Source organism: Scleropages formosus, chromosome 7, assembly GCF_900964775.1.
Source record: "Scleropages formosus chromosome 7, fSclFor1.1, whole genome shotgun sequence".
Taxonomy (NCBI): Eukaryota; Metazoa; Chordata; class Actinopteri; order Osteoglossiformes; family Osteoglossidae; genus Scleropages; species Scleropages formosus.
The window spans coordinates 335,878-350,349 of NC_041812.1; the positions used below are offsets into that span (position 1 = coordinate 335,878).

A 14,472-nucleotide genomic window follows, 5' to 3' on the forward strand; every position below is an offset into this window, starting at 1 on the left:
ACAAATGCATCAACAGAACTCCTCCCAGCTATTTACAAGACTTAATCAACCGCTGGGGCCTGGTTCATGACCTTCCCCTGACACTCAGAACTGCAGAAACTCTGTCTACTTTCAAGAAGGGTCTGAAAACTCACCTTTTCCAGATCCACTTCACCCAAGATCTCTCCAGCTCATTTACGGTGTAACTGTTCACGCATTGTAACTCCATAAGCATCCCCAGATACAACCTTTATTCAGCCACTACTCTGGCATTGTACTTGCTCATTTGTGTATCTTACATTTAAAAAGAAATTGATAGGAGGGTATCAGGATTTGTCTATCCTGTGTCTTATGCACCTACTCAAACAATGACCCTTGGTGCAGCAAGTGGTAAGGAACAAACTAGGTTTGCTTGAGACTTACATGTCTGCAGCTATGTCTCCTTCTCTCAATGTAATGCATAAATTGTACTTTTGCTGAGATGTATGTCGCTTTGGACAAAAGCGTCTGCTAAATGGATAAATGTAAATGTGAGTGCTACGTAGGGGTGTCTGGTCACATTCATGCACAGTATGTGGCCCAGCCATCTCCAATGTCTCTGTTTTGTTTCATCTGTAATGATGTTAATGCCAGTCATTTCACTTATTTCTCCGTTACTTACATGTTGTTGGGACTCTGAGGATTTGTCGGAGGCATCGACCTTCAAAACCTTGAGCCGGCTGTCAGTCTTCTTGTTTGTCCCCCAAGTCTCCGCAGCATATGGCAGAACTGAGCGTACGTTCAATTTATAGATCTTCGACTTGGTTCTTGCATGCAGCACAGATGACTTCCAGATGTTAAGTCTTCTGAAAGCTTGCGCTGCCAGGGCAATCCGCGAAGAAATTTGTCTCTCAATATTGCTATCATTTGAAATGTAGCTGCCAAGATACTTTAAGTACTTTACTTCATCTAGTTCTATCCCGTTGACAATCGCTTTATTTCTACTGGTGGTCTTCAATTTCATCAGTTTGGACTTGTTGGGATGGATTCTGAGACCAATGCTTCTACCTACCCGATCGACTCTGTCAGTCTTCTCTTGGATATCCTCATGGGTATGTGAGAGAAGCACTAAGTCGTCAGCAAAAGCATAGTCTTCTAGACGGGCAGTCCAACCCCATACCAGTCCCCTTGATCTGTCTTCAGTGGCCCTTCTTATTATCCAATCAATAACCAAAAGGAAGAGTACAGGTGAACTCATGCAACCTTGTCTGAGGCCTGTCTTTACACGAAACAATTCGCTCTGCTGACTTTTGTGGTGCACACAGCACTGGTTTTCAGCATAAAGGTCCTTTATGATGTTAATGGATTTCTCAGGAAATCCATATGCTTGTAGAATCTTCCAGAGTGAAAGGTGGTGAATGCTGTCAAATGCTTTCTCACAGTCAATATAAGCAATATAGGGAGAAGAGTTCCATTCCAATGACTGTTCTACTATGTTGTGCAGAGCAGACATATGGTCTGTGCATGACCTTCCACTTCTGAAGCCGGCCTGTTCTTCCCTAATGATCTTGTCAATGCCTTTTAGCAATCTCTGCAGTAGGACTTTACAGAAGATTTTCCCTGGCGCGGATAGTAGATTTATGCCTCTCCAGTTCCCACACGCTGACAAATCGCCTTTTTTGAGAAGTTTAATAATGATCCCTTTCTTCCATGCTTCTGGCACCTTTTCTTCTTCCCATGCTTTGTTGAATAACCGCATAAGACCTCTCTCACTGACTTTTAGGATTGCCTTCAGCATATCTGGAGTAATTTTGTCTTCTCCTGGTGCCCTGTTTATGGCCTTTGCTATCTCTTGCTCACTGATATGCCCTTGCTCCATTTCTACCTGGAAGTCTGTGTGTTCAGTATCCACCTCTTGCTTTGGGTCCGGCCTGTTCAGGGTCTCTCGGAAATGTTCAGACTGTGCCTTTGTGGCCATTTTGTCCATGTACTCTCTTTTGTCTCTTCTCACACTTTTCTTCACTGCGGCATTCAGTTCTTTGTACACCTGTTGAGCTCTTGTCCTTTCTTCTTGACTGCCTTCAAGTGTGAGTTGCTTGATGGTTTTCCTTTTTTCAATAAGCTGCGAGGTGGCATCTGAGATCCACTCTCTTCTATCCTTTTTCTTGTACTCCAGGATAGATGTGCTGGTTTCCATGTACACCTTCTTCTGGATTTTCTCACAGTGGGTGTTAATGTCTTCTAGTAAGCTGAATCTGTTTGATAGTTCTTATGCGAATTAGGCCTTCACTACTGGGTCTTTTAGTTTGCAGGAATGAAGGAGCTGGCTTTCAGTCCTTTTATTTGTTCTCTTTAACTTGAGTTGCAGTTTGCAAAGGAGAAGTTGATGATCACTATTTATATCTGCTCCTCTAGTCGCTCTGACATCCATCATAGATCTTCTCCGCTTCTGCTTGATGGTAATACGATGGATTCGGTTGCTGGTCCTGCTGTATGGGGAAGTCGAAGTGAGCTTGTGGATTGTTTTATGTTGGAATACGGTTCTTCCTATCACCGATCCGTTTTCTAGGCACAAGTCTACAAGGCACTGTCCATCGTCATTTCTTTTACCAACTCCTTCTTAGCCCATGCACGATTCGTAGCCTTTATCTTGCCTCACTTTCGCATTCAGGTCGCCCATCACAATCAGGACATCGTGCCGCGGAGTCTTGCTTATTTGTTCCTCCAGGGTGTGGTAGAACATCATCTGTAGCGTGCTCAGTTGGGTGCATAGGACCGAATGATGGTGGTATTAGCGTATCTCGAGAAGAATCTTGCTCTGATTATGCGAGTGTTAACTGGTTCCCATCCCAAAAGACTCTTCTTGGCCTGTTTACACACACACACACACACTCACACTTTCTGAACCGCTTGTCCCATACGGGGTCGCGGGGAACCGGAGCCTACCCGGCAACACAGGGCGTAAGGCCGGAGGGGGAGGGGACACACCCAGGACGGGACGCCAGTCCATCACAAGGCACCCCTAGCGGGACTCGAACCCCAGACCCACTGTTTATCAATTATGATACTAACCCCCTCTAGCTGCTGTCCATTCAATCATCCAGAATAACAGACTGTCTCTCCTGGCACAAGTGTTATCATTCCTGAGTCAGTCCACCTCATTTCGCTGATGTGCAGTTACAAGATCAACATTTTGTCCATCTCCTTCACCACCTGTGCTGTTCGTCCGGTTGCATACATGGTCCCTCCATTCCACGTTCCCACTCTCACTTTTTGTTTGGGTTTCATCCAGGACTTCATTGGAACAGAAACTTCCTTTAGGTTTTCATCTCTAGTCTTCATGCTAGGCATTGCTGCCTTAGTCCTCAAGTGATGACACTTTCAAAGAATTTGTGAAGATTTTGTTAGTGTTTCTGTAGCAAGAGAATTTTACTTGGTGGGTTTCTAGCTTGACACACAATCCTCCTCCTTTCACATCCTGGACTTGGAACCAGGCAATGGCAGAGCTTTGGAGAAAAGTGTCTGCTAAATGAGTTAATCTACTAAAATTTGAGAGGAAGTCTTGATTGAAAGGGACAAAGATTTTTCTTAAATGCCAGAAGTAATGTTTATATAAGATTGAAAAACTGGTAAATAATATATGTAGTCAGTGATATGTTATTAGTTCACTTCTAGAGTGTTGGTCAGTTTGATGTCAACGTACCATCCCTAGTCTAGTGAGGTCCTTTGATTTCTCTATTTCGTAGCTCTCTTCTGCTCACCAGGGGGCCAATCATCTTGACCATATCTTCTCTAGAAATTAAGGCTATCCTGTGCTTTCTGTCACTCCACTTCTTGTTTCTCACAATTTCTTATTCTTCCAACCCTGCATCACCATCAATAACTCCTTTCTTGCTTCTACACCATCTGCCACACACATACACACACACACACACACACACACACGTGCATTTTCGGAACCGCTTGTCCCATACGGGGTCGCGGGGAACCGGAGCCTACCCGGCAACACAGGGCGTAAGGCCGGAGGGGGAGGGGACACACCCAGGACGAGACGCCAGTCCGCCGCAAGGCACCCCAAGCGGGACTCGAACCCCAGACCCACCGGAGAGCAGGAACCGGTCCAACCCACTGCACCTCCGCGCCCCCTCCATCTGCCACATTCCACCGTAATTTAAAACCTCTCCCATCCATTAAATCTCTGCCGTACTAACCTTTCTCTGCACAGTTCTCAGTGTCTGCAGAAAATGCTACAGATGTCTTCCTTTCAACCCTGTCTTCCTCTCAAAACTGTCTGTCTTCTTACTTCCAGCCCAGCACGCCCCAGTTCCAGGCCTTTGTTATCAGATGTACTCGATGCCAACAGAACCAAACTCCATGCTGCTAAACAACAATGACAGAAATCAAGGAGTCTCACACGCTTGGTATTTTCCAGGGACTTGCTTCCTTGTTTCCTTCCACTCTGCCATTTCCTCAGCTACAGCTACCTTCTTTCACAACAAACTGTAGGCTGCAGTCAGCAATCCATACTGACTCTTCACCACTTTTTCTTCCCTAGTTTGTCCTCCTTTCATTCTCACTTTCAATGATTTTTGCCATTTTCTTTGAAGACATCGTGTTCCGTGAATTGCTGTGCCTGCGATCACACTGATTGTTTCATCCCTTGTTGTTGGGCTGAGTATGGTCTACCGGTGTGTTTTAGGATACCAGCTTCCTCTGTTTCCCTAGAAAGCTGAATCCGTGAGTTCCTGGCGGTGGTTAAGCGGTGCAAAAGAAGCAAGGCAGGCTGAGAGTCTGCACACATGTGTCTCTAGGTGGCAGTAGCTGTCATAAGGCCAGGGGATGAAATCCCCAATTTTCACCAGAGACACCACCTGTGCTCCATATAACTACCCCAACATGCCCCCTCGGGGAAGAATATACTCTGTCACAGCCTGAACAAGAGGCTATGGAGGAGTACATTACAGAGACACTAAAGTTGGCCATAATTTGCCCATCCACATCCTCTACATCGACAGGCTTTCTGTTTGTAGAAAAGAAGGATGGAGGGCTGAGGTCCTATGTTGATTATCGGGGCCTTAATGCAGTCATCGTTAAATACCCACATCATTTGCCCCTCATTGTATCCACCATTGAACAGGTTCATGGAGCAAGATATTTAACCAAATCAGACCTCAGGTGTGCATATAATTTTGTCTGCCTCAGAGAGGGGGATGAGTGGAAGGCTGCATTCAGCACCTCACTTGGCCATTTTGAATATCTCGTCATGCCTTTTGGTCTGGTTAATGCACCTTCTATGTTTTCGGTGTTTATCAATGAGGTGTTAAAGGACAAGATTAGTCAGTGTGTTTTAGTATATCCTGATATCCTGGTGTTCTCCCACTCTCTAGATGAGCACACTGGGCACGTACAAGAGGTGTTGCAACTCTTGCTGGAAAACTACTTGTACTTAAAGGGTGGGAAGTGTCAGTTTCGCAGGAACGCAGTGGAATTTTTAGGTTTTATTCTGATTCCCCAAGGTGTAAAAAATTAAACCTAAAATGGTGCCTGCTATTACTTCCTGCCCTCCACCCAAGTTAGTAAAGCAAATGCAATGGTTTTTAGGCTGTGCTAATTTTTACTGATGGTTCATTAGGGGTTTCAGTTTAGTCTTGGCCCCAACCCTAACCCTTAACCGCACTGATATGGGGCTCTTCCAGCTGACTCAGCTGGACTCCCGAGGCCCTCCGCGCCTATGAGGACCTGAAAAGGTGCTTACGGTACCTTCCAAAAAGGTGCAGGATGACCAATGGAGGCAAACAATGCTTTGCAGTCAGGTTAGAGGATGTGGCTGTCCACGGAGGACATAAAACTCCATCTCCCATCAAAGAAGCTGAGCCCAAAATACAACAGACCGTTCAAAATAGATAGACAAATTAACCCCATAACTTATTGTCTGCAGTTGCTACCCTAGTACCAAATCTGTCCGATGTTTTATGTATCCTTATTAAAACCAAAGACCACCTCTATTTTACAGAGTCAATCCTTGGCAGCTCCACCACCATCCGTTGATGATGATGGCGCTCTTTTTCATTCAGCCAGGACCCTGCTGAGTTCCAGATGACTGAGCGATACCCTATAGTATGTAGTGGACTGGGAAGGATATAGCCTGGAGGAATAGTCCTGAGTGTCTGTTCATGATATCTTAGACCAGCCTGCATTGAGCAGTTCCATAGAGCACACCCAGACTGTCCAGCCCCATTGTTCTCCTTCAAAAGACATTGAACAGCTCTAGGGTGGGGGGTACTGTCACAACTCTTGAGAATAGTCTTCCGGCCTGCTACCAGGGGTCTTTGCGCAAAAGGGGATAGCAGCATTCAGCACACTTGTGTACAGTCAAACCAGATCAGTCTTAAAGAGTGAAATACAGCTGTTGCCTTTGTGGAATCTCAGCTAATGCACATCACCTTCTTTCCCTGCTTGATCAAGTTTGATTCTGCCTTTGTTTTACCTGTTCCCTGTGTGGTCCTCATACCTCCTTGTTCTCCAGCCCTGCGCCTTCAAGTCCCTGTGCCTCGTCGTTATCCAGCCCAAGTCTCCACTCCTCCTCCTCTTCCAAGTCTCATAGTCACTGTGTCTTCAAGTCTCTGTGTTTCATTGCATTTATACTTATGCATGCTGTTGTACACTGTACTTACTTTTTGTTTGAAATGTCCAGGCTGGGCATGCATATCACATCCAGGGTTTGCATTAAGTGGATTTTTCTGCCACTGGGTGACATGCAGCAAGACCTTTGCACTATATTTGTCCTTTGTTCAAGTCATACCTTGCTTGTGCTTTTCCTCACAAACACAAGCCAGCAAGCCTTAGTTCCTGTCCTCCTGTGAGTAGTCCAGTGTTTAACCCAGCCCATTGCTATAGCTAACTGGTGGAATGACTACTAAATTATCTTTATTATATGTGACAGATCAATTTGCATTGAAAAATGTAAAGTGCAGTACTAGAATAGGGCACTTTTCTAATATTTGGAGAAAGAGCCGATAACATGAAATATCTTTCTTCAGAGATTCTAGAATAAAACACGCTCACTATTGTTAACCTCTTTTTCCAAGTCAGGCTTGTAGTGGCTTGAAACTTATGCCAGCACAGGATGCAAATCTATGCAGAGTACATCTTGAACAAGGTGCCAGTCCCTCAGAGGGCAATTACTCATGCACACAATTCACTGACAGTCACACGCAGCAAGGATCATTTAGAGTCCCCAGTTCAGGTGAAAATCATATCTTTAAACTGTGAGAAGAAGCTGGAGCTCCTCGGGGAAACCCGTGCAGATTCTAATCGGACTGAACCACATTCAAACCTGTGCTCGACCAGCCAAGGCGCCGTAAGACAACGGGCATTATCTGCTGCGCCACCATACCAGCCTTAGAATAAAGCAAGAATGATTCTGAAGACATTGATTTCAAAATATCTGATGTTAAAATCCTGGAAAAAGTCATTTTATTGGCATAGGATTATGGATAGGAAATGCTCACTATAGTATAAATATGTTTTGGCCTATTTTTGGCTATATATTTACGTTGAGGTACTGACTGGAAATGTGTGTACAATCTTCTCTGAGGATATTTTTGGAAGCTGTAAAGTGCCCACTTTTTGTATATGAAGGGCAGATAACTGACTTCTTGTTCTATTTTTTTAATTTAATGTGCTCTAATTAAAGGTGGTCTCAAGCAGCCCCAATTCCTTAATCTTGAATTAAAGGGTAAGAAATGCATGAGAAAATCTCCTGTGACTTAGAAAGCTGTGGAATCAAGGTTCTGAAGGCAATTGCATCTGACAGACTGAACTTAGAGTAAAATTACACGGAATAGCACAAATTGTAATATATAATTTCTCTATCTGCCACGCATTCAAAATAACACATTAGACATATTATGACATATTATTCATTGCCTTTGTACATGTTCACACACAAAAGTTGTGAAAATGGCATATGTATTTTGATCTCAGTAGTGAAAAAATATATTACAGAGTGTTTGGGTTGTAATTCTGCATTAATTATGAAGTGATGAAGTTAAAAGGGCAATTAAGGGCGGCGCAAAAATAAATGGTAGATGTTTGGAAGAGGGGAGTCTTTCTTCTGCCGAGGAAATGTAACAAATAAATGAGTGTATTTTGCAGGATGAGAACATTTTACTGGATGCAGACTTCTTTTGAGCCTCCCGAAAAGTACAGGACTCAGCCTGAGTTGTGCGGATCCTCCCATGTGGCCTTCATCCCGCATCTCAGTGGGCTGAAGAAGGGCTCACTTGTCTTGTGGTGTCCTTTCATCAGAAATGGCTGAGCTAATTTGGGGCTTTCTGTAAACCGTGGGCATGGGAGGGGGCTCTGTGGGAACCCGAGGGGTACTTTTTTGTGTTCTTCACATGCGCCGGGATAAGTTTAACGCCACCGGCTCCCACTAAAAGAAACCTCAGAAATCCTTTTTCCAAAGCGGTTCCGGGGACATTTCTGCAATGTAAAGAATATATCAGTCTACTCACTTCATACATTTACTTTCTTTGATGACCTATGAGGTACAACAAAACCACACCTAAAAACATGAGGGAAAGGAAAGTACGTTCGAGCGCTGCAGTAGTGGCTCTTAATGAACGTTATTATTTTGTATTTACTCAGCCGACACTTCTCTACACAACAGCTTACAGTGTTAAACTAATTTCGGCTTCTTAGCCATTTGTCCAGCTGCTTTTTTTTTTGGCCTCCATTCAGGCTGTCTGTGTTGCCCCAGGGTACTGCGGTAGGAGCAGGGCTTCAAACTGGGCTCCTTCCAGTACCAGCTGACAGCTCTAATCACTGCACTACCTGCTGCGTGGCTTCAAAATAATGTCTCTCTCTACTCATTCTCCTTTATATCTTCAGCAAACAAAGGAGAACACATTTCATTACTTAACCTTGAGTGTGTGTAAATTAAAACTACAAAGATTTAGAGTAATGGGAGAAACAAGAGAAAATACTCTACCTCATTGGTGTCAATATTTGCATTTCTATACTGAGATTTTTCTCTAGGAACACAACATTTTTATTTGATAGGTGGCGGATGTAGTTTAGCTGCCAAAAATAAACATCTCTCCATGGGTCTTTCTCCTCCTTCAGGGAGTAACTGGGTTCAGGGAGGTGCTGTGTCGCTCGCCGCTGGAGTATAAAGGCCTTCGACAGGACAGCTACCGACTCGTGCTACAAGTCAGGGACTATCTTGATTCGGGACCTGAAAGAAGGGTACGTGGCAAAAGTTTCCTTTTTTCCAATTAATTGTAATTACTATTAAAATTGTAATTATTATATAATTATTTTAATTTAGAGCTTTGAAACAACATTGAACACATTTTAAGTATCAGTTGTGCTGTTTTTTGCCTTAACTTGGTTACTATTTACTTTTTCACGTGAGCATGAATTCAACTGTGTCTCTTCATTAGTCCGTAACGAAGCTGCATTTAGGCACAATCCAGAAGTTACAGTATCAAGTTGACCTTATTCAATGTTTAATCCCAATCGGAGCTGTCGGTGGTGGACCGTCACAGACAAAAGAAGACACTCCGTACGTTGCATGGGGGTACGCGGTGGCCGAGTCCTGCTCTCCGGCGGGTCTGGGGTTCGAGTCCTTGCGATGGACTGGCGTCCCGCCCTGGGTGTGTCCCCTCCCCCTCCGACCCCACCGCTGCCGGGTTAGGCTCCGGTTTGCTGCGATCCCGCTCGGGACCCCGTTCGGGACAGGCGGTTTCAGACATCGTGTGTGTGTGTGTGTGTGTGTGTGTGTATCTATGCTGCACCTCCTGCATTTGGTGTTTGTTTCCACCTTTTTGTGGCACAACTGTAGTTTGTAAATGACAACGAGCCCCTTTAGTGTCCTGAGTCTGCAGGGTTTTCTCAGCACCGCTGTCCCACACGTGTGCCCATGTGTCACACGCGGAGTGGAGAGCAGAGGCAGGAAGTGCAATGTCCCACGAGGCCCGGTCTCCACAGCGAACCTCTCGCTCGTGGGATGTCCTGCATCGTCCTCACTGGCTGCGTCCTTTTGAGGGAAGCAGGACTGACCCTACCGAAGCAGGACATCACAGCCCTATGTGTTCGTCTCAGTCGCTGACGTGCATCTTGGGATGACGGAGATCTTTGGAGAGCACAAACAACGAGCCCAGCTGCTACTGGGCCCTGCATCCAAACTCATTACAGCCACAACCTGCAATGTCTTTTTCTTTACCTCTGCGTTTTCTTTTCGTTATAAGCCTCTCACTTTGGCAAGTATTGGTTTTGCTGTGTGCCGTATGTGACCTGGCTACCCCAGTGGCACCCGTTAGTATTTTTGCCTTATGTCCCCTGGGTTGTGGGTGCGAATGTAGCTCATTCTGTGTGGAGACTGCATGTTCTCCCCTTGTTCACATGGGCTTCCTCCGGATGCTCTGGTTGCCTCATGTGTCCCAGGTGCGTCGTGAGTGTGTGAGAGAACGCGTGTGTGTGACTACCCTGCAATGGACTATTGCCCCATCCGGGGATGGTGTGCCCTACCTTGCACTCTGTGATTCCGGGATACTGGACATTCTGGACCACTGGGGCCCTGCAGTTTGCAAGCACTTAATGACAATGAATGGGTGTGTGTGACAGTGTGTACAATTTGTGTATTGTGAATGATATGGCGGTGATTATGTTATTAAGTTATGGACTGTTCTTGGGTATGAAAGAGATAAAAACAAAGTAAAAGCACACACGCACGCACGCACTTTTTGACCCGCTTGTCCCATACGGGGTCACGGGGAGCCGGAGCCTAACCCGGCAACTCAGGGCGTAAGGCTGGAGGGGGAGGGGACACACCTAGGACAGGACGCCAGTCCGTCGCAAGGCACCCCAAGCGGGACTCGAATCTCGGACCCACCCGAGAACAGGACCTGGTCCAACCCACTGCGCTACCGTGCCCCCCAAAGTAAAAGCAGCAGCAGCAGCAGCAAAATAAATAAATTATAACTGTTGCAAGTATGAGAGAAGCCCACCGGATGGCTCTCACTATGAGCCCATCAGTGGTGCTGGATGCTACAGAAGCCCGGGAGATGCTTACAGGAATTCGGGAAGCCACCAGAGAAAATTAAATATGAGAGCGCACTTTTACTTTGTTCAGTCCTTATAAGCTATAAGAACAAAGGGAGGCTCTTTAAATGTCTCTTTTTGTGCTCTGCAGAGGGGGAGCTGTACATACTGAATACATGGTGTGTGCTGCTGATGGCAAATGGGAAGCATTGTGGACTTGTCAATATTAGAACTGTTATATTGTCCGTGTAGAGCTTTTGTTTAGGATAGATTTGCCATTATAATTTTTTGCATAGTCTTCTTGTATTCTACATATGTCTCACACGTCATGTGCCGATACGGCTGAATGAGCTTCCTCCGCTCCTTTTCTACAAGGAGTGGTGTCACAACAAGCCTTGTTAGTGCCAGAAGAGTTTGTTAAAGTGCCCAAGTCAGTGAGAAAGAGACGGACCTCTCTTTTCCATCGGATTAACATGCCAGATGTGAGGTGAAAGCGAATTGTTGGGAAGACATTCATTGGTCACAGTGGATTTCCTTCTGAAGGACTTGTTCAATAGAAAAACGTTTTCTTTTGACGCTTCATGCTGCTCTGTAAGCATCCTATGAAGTATACATTGTGTGTAGAACATTTGTATGCTTCCACTGAAGTTGATGATCTTCACTTTAGGCCATTTCTGAAGCTTCCTGAAGTACAATGAAGACATGGGCACTGGGGATGATTCTAACATTGCTTCTGCTGCCACATATCCATGGAACTGCGGAGAACAGTCGAGCTGGTATGGGCATTTCCAGATAAATATCATGTGCCAGTCAAGATCAGAGAAGTTATGGAGGCTCCAGATGAAGTTATGTATTTTTGTACGTGCATTTGACCAGTTCCTCGCTGCGGTAGCTCATCGATCAGTGCATTAGAGCACGGACAAAACTGAATTTAATATTTTACTTCTTTGCTATGGTGTCAAACATAAACCTTTTCATGGAGGTTTGACACTATATGTAGACTAGTTCATTTTTAACTGTCGTAGTCTTCTCTGTATGATGGAGGGTCACACAGCTTGCTTGATTCTTATTCATAGTTATTTATTCTTAAACTACATATTTTTCCTGGAAGTTTAAAAACCTTTTCTAAAGATGAAATGTTAAGCCCATCCTGAGAACTGCATGCAAAACTCACAACGTTCTTCTTTTTAGAAGCCACTGTAGCTGCTGGCCTTCTGATGGTTATTCTTGTTCTTCCAGGCTGCAGAACTGTGGCCAATGACCTGGTGTACATCATCGATGGCTCTTCCAGTGTGGGAGTTGCAGACTTTGACATGGCCAAGCAATGGTTGATCAACGTCACTGGCAACTTTGCGGTGGGGCCCCGGCACACGCAGGTGGCTATTGTCCAGTACAGTGACACGCCCCGCCTGGAGGTCCCTCTGGGCCAACACCGGAACAGTCGCGAGCTCATCCGGGCCATCCAGGCTATCGGCTACCTGGGTGGCAGCACGCGGACAGGTCGCGCACTCAAGTTTGCTATCGAGCATGTATTTCCCTCCTCTGGACGTGCCGGGACAGCCCAACACCGCATCGCCGTAGTGGTGACGGATGGTAAATCGCAGGATGATGTAGTTGACGCTGCCCTGGAGGCAAGAGCCCAGGGTATCGTGGTCTTTGCTGTGGGAGTGGGCAGCGAGGCCTCGGGCCCAGAGCTGGCAGCCCTGGCAAATCGGCCCTCGTCAACCTACGTGCTGCATGCAGAGGACTATGCCACCATTGGATGTGTCCAGGATGCGATGCAGCAGAAGCTTTGCGAGGGTGAGGACTCTAAAAGGGCCTTCCAGATAATGAGTTGAAAAAGGAGTTCCATTATGAGAAGTGTCTCAGGCTTACATTTACATTTATTCAGTTAGCAAAGGCTGTTGTTCAAAGCGGTCTACATGTCAGAGAACGACACAAAGAGTTCATGACATGAACAAAAGGAGAGATTTCGATGCAGACACGTGATTCCTGAGTACAATCGATTTGTCACATAGCACAGTATAAACAAATGTACATTACACCAGTAGCTGCATACAGACTGTTTAAATTACTAAACAGATACCGTAGTACAAGTTAATTGAGCACACAGGAGATCAGGGGAGAAATGGCTGCGAAAGAGGTGCGTTTTGAGATCCTACTTAAGTGTAGAGAGGGATTCAGCAGTTCTGAGTGAGAGGGGGAAGTCATTCCACCACACTGGAGCCAGAAGAAAAAGCATTTGTGCTTTTGATTGCCAAGCAGGCAGAGGTAGAGGAGCATAGCAGTCTGGTTGGGGTGCAGCGAGTGTTCGTCTGTAGATATTGGGGAGCCAATCCGTTGATGGTTTTTTAGGCCATAATCAGAATCTTGAATTTGATCCAGGACGTTACAGCAAGCTGGAGAAAAGTGCAGAGAGATGAAGAAGGGGCTGTAGGAGGACAGTTGGTAGTGTGGTAGTTAGAGCTACTACCTTTACACCCAGAGATTGTAGGTTCAATTCCCACCTTTGGCTCTTGTACCGTTGAGCAAGGTGCTTACCCTAAATTGATTGAGTAAAATTACCCAGCTGTATGAACAGGTAAGTAATTGTGGGCTTGTAGTAATTCTAACCTAAATATTGTAAGTTGCTTTGGAGAAAAGTGTCAGATAAAGAAGAACATTTTGGGTTGTCAAACACAACTTGTGCAGAAGTGTCCTGATTCAACCTCAAGAGGTTTCATGGTGGAGACTGGAAGGTTCAATGCATATCTTGTCTCTGTGCAGTAATTTCGTCCAGAGATAATGATATAAATAGTTGTGAATTGACTTAAAAGTCTTTTCTTCTACCCAGAATTCCTATGAAGGGGGTGGGCAGCCACTGGCACTTTGACCCCCAGAGTGTTCGAGTTTTTTCTTTCTTTCCTCCGTGGCCAGTAGGGTTACTTATAGTTTTATCATTAACATAGTTACTGCAGTAATTTAATGCATAGCCTTTTATTTATGTTATGTCTCTGATCCTTTGCTTAGTGCTCTGTGTCACTGTGTGAGAAGGGCTCTATAAAAATAAATAAAATTTTTATAAATTCACAAGCAAGAATTTTTACAAAATTGTACAATGTAATTTAATTACATTTTGTCTTCATTCAGGTACGTAATTGTCAAGATTCAGGATTTCAAGATTCAAGATTTTATGTGTCACGTACACAGTTATACACACATACAACCTGTAAAGTTAAATTAAGAAAATATACAGGAAACTGAATTAAAGCTAAAATGTGAAAAAGTAAAATTGAGATTTAGGGAACAAAAAAATGTGCAGGTATTGAATATGCAATGATAAAGTGCAATGTGCAGCACTGATGAATGAATGACATTATGCTACCGGAGTCCTTAAAGTACAGGATGTGTCCATGTTGAGGAGTCTGATGGCTTGAGGGAAGAAGCTCTTCTTGAGCTTCTCACTTCTGGCCATCAGACTAGAGT

At 44.9% G+C, this 14,472-nt stretch overlaps 1 protein-coding gene across 1 annotated transcript in view; it reads left to right on the forward strand.

The window, feature by feature from the left end:
* The window catches only part of LOC108934012 (collagen alpha-1(XXI) chain), a 47,379-nt gene that overhangs the window by 3,171 nt on the left and 29,736 nt on the right, over positions 1-14,472 (forward strand). Inside the window, exons 2-4 of the mRNA XM_029253431.1 lie at positions 9,088-9,210; positions 11,675-11,783; positions 12,247-12,807. Coding sequence (XP_029109264.1) covers positions 11,702-11,783; positions 12,247-12,807 — 643 coding nt within the window. The 5' untranslated portion in view covers positions 9,088-9,210; positions 11,675-11,701. The remainder of the gene's footprint in view (positions 1-9,087; positions 9,211-11,674; positions 11,784-12,246; positions 12,808-14,472) is intronic.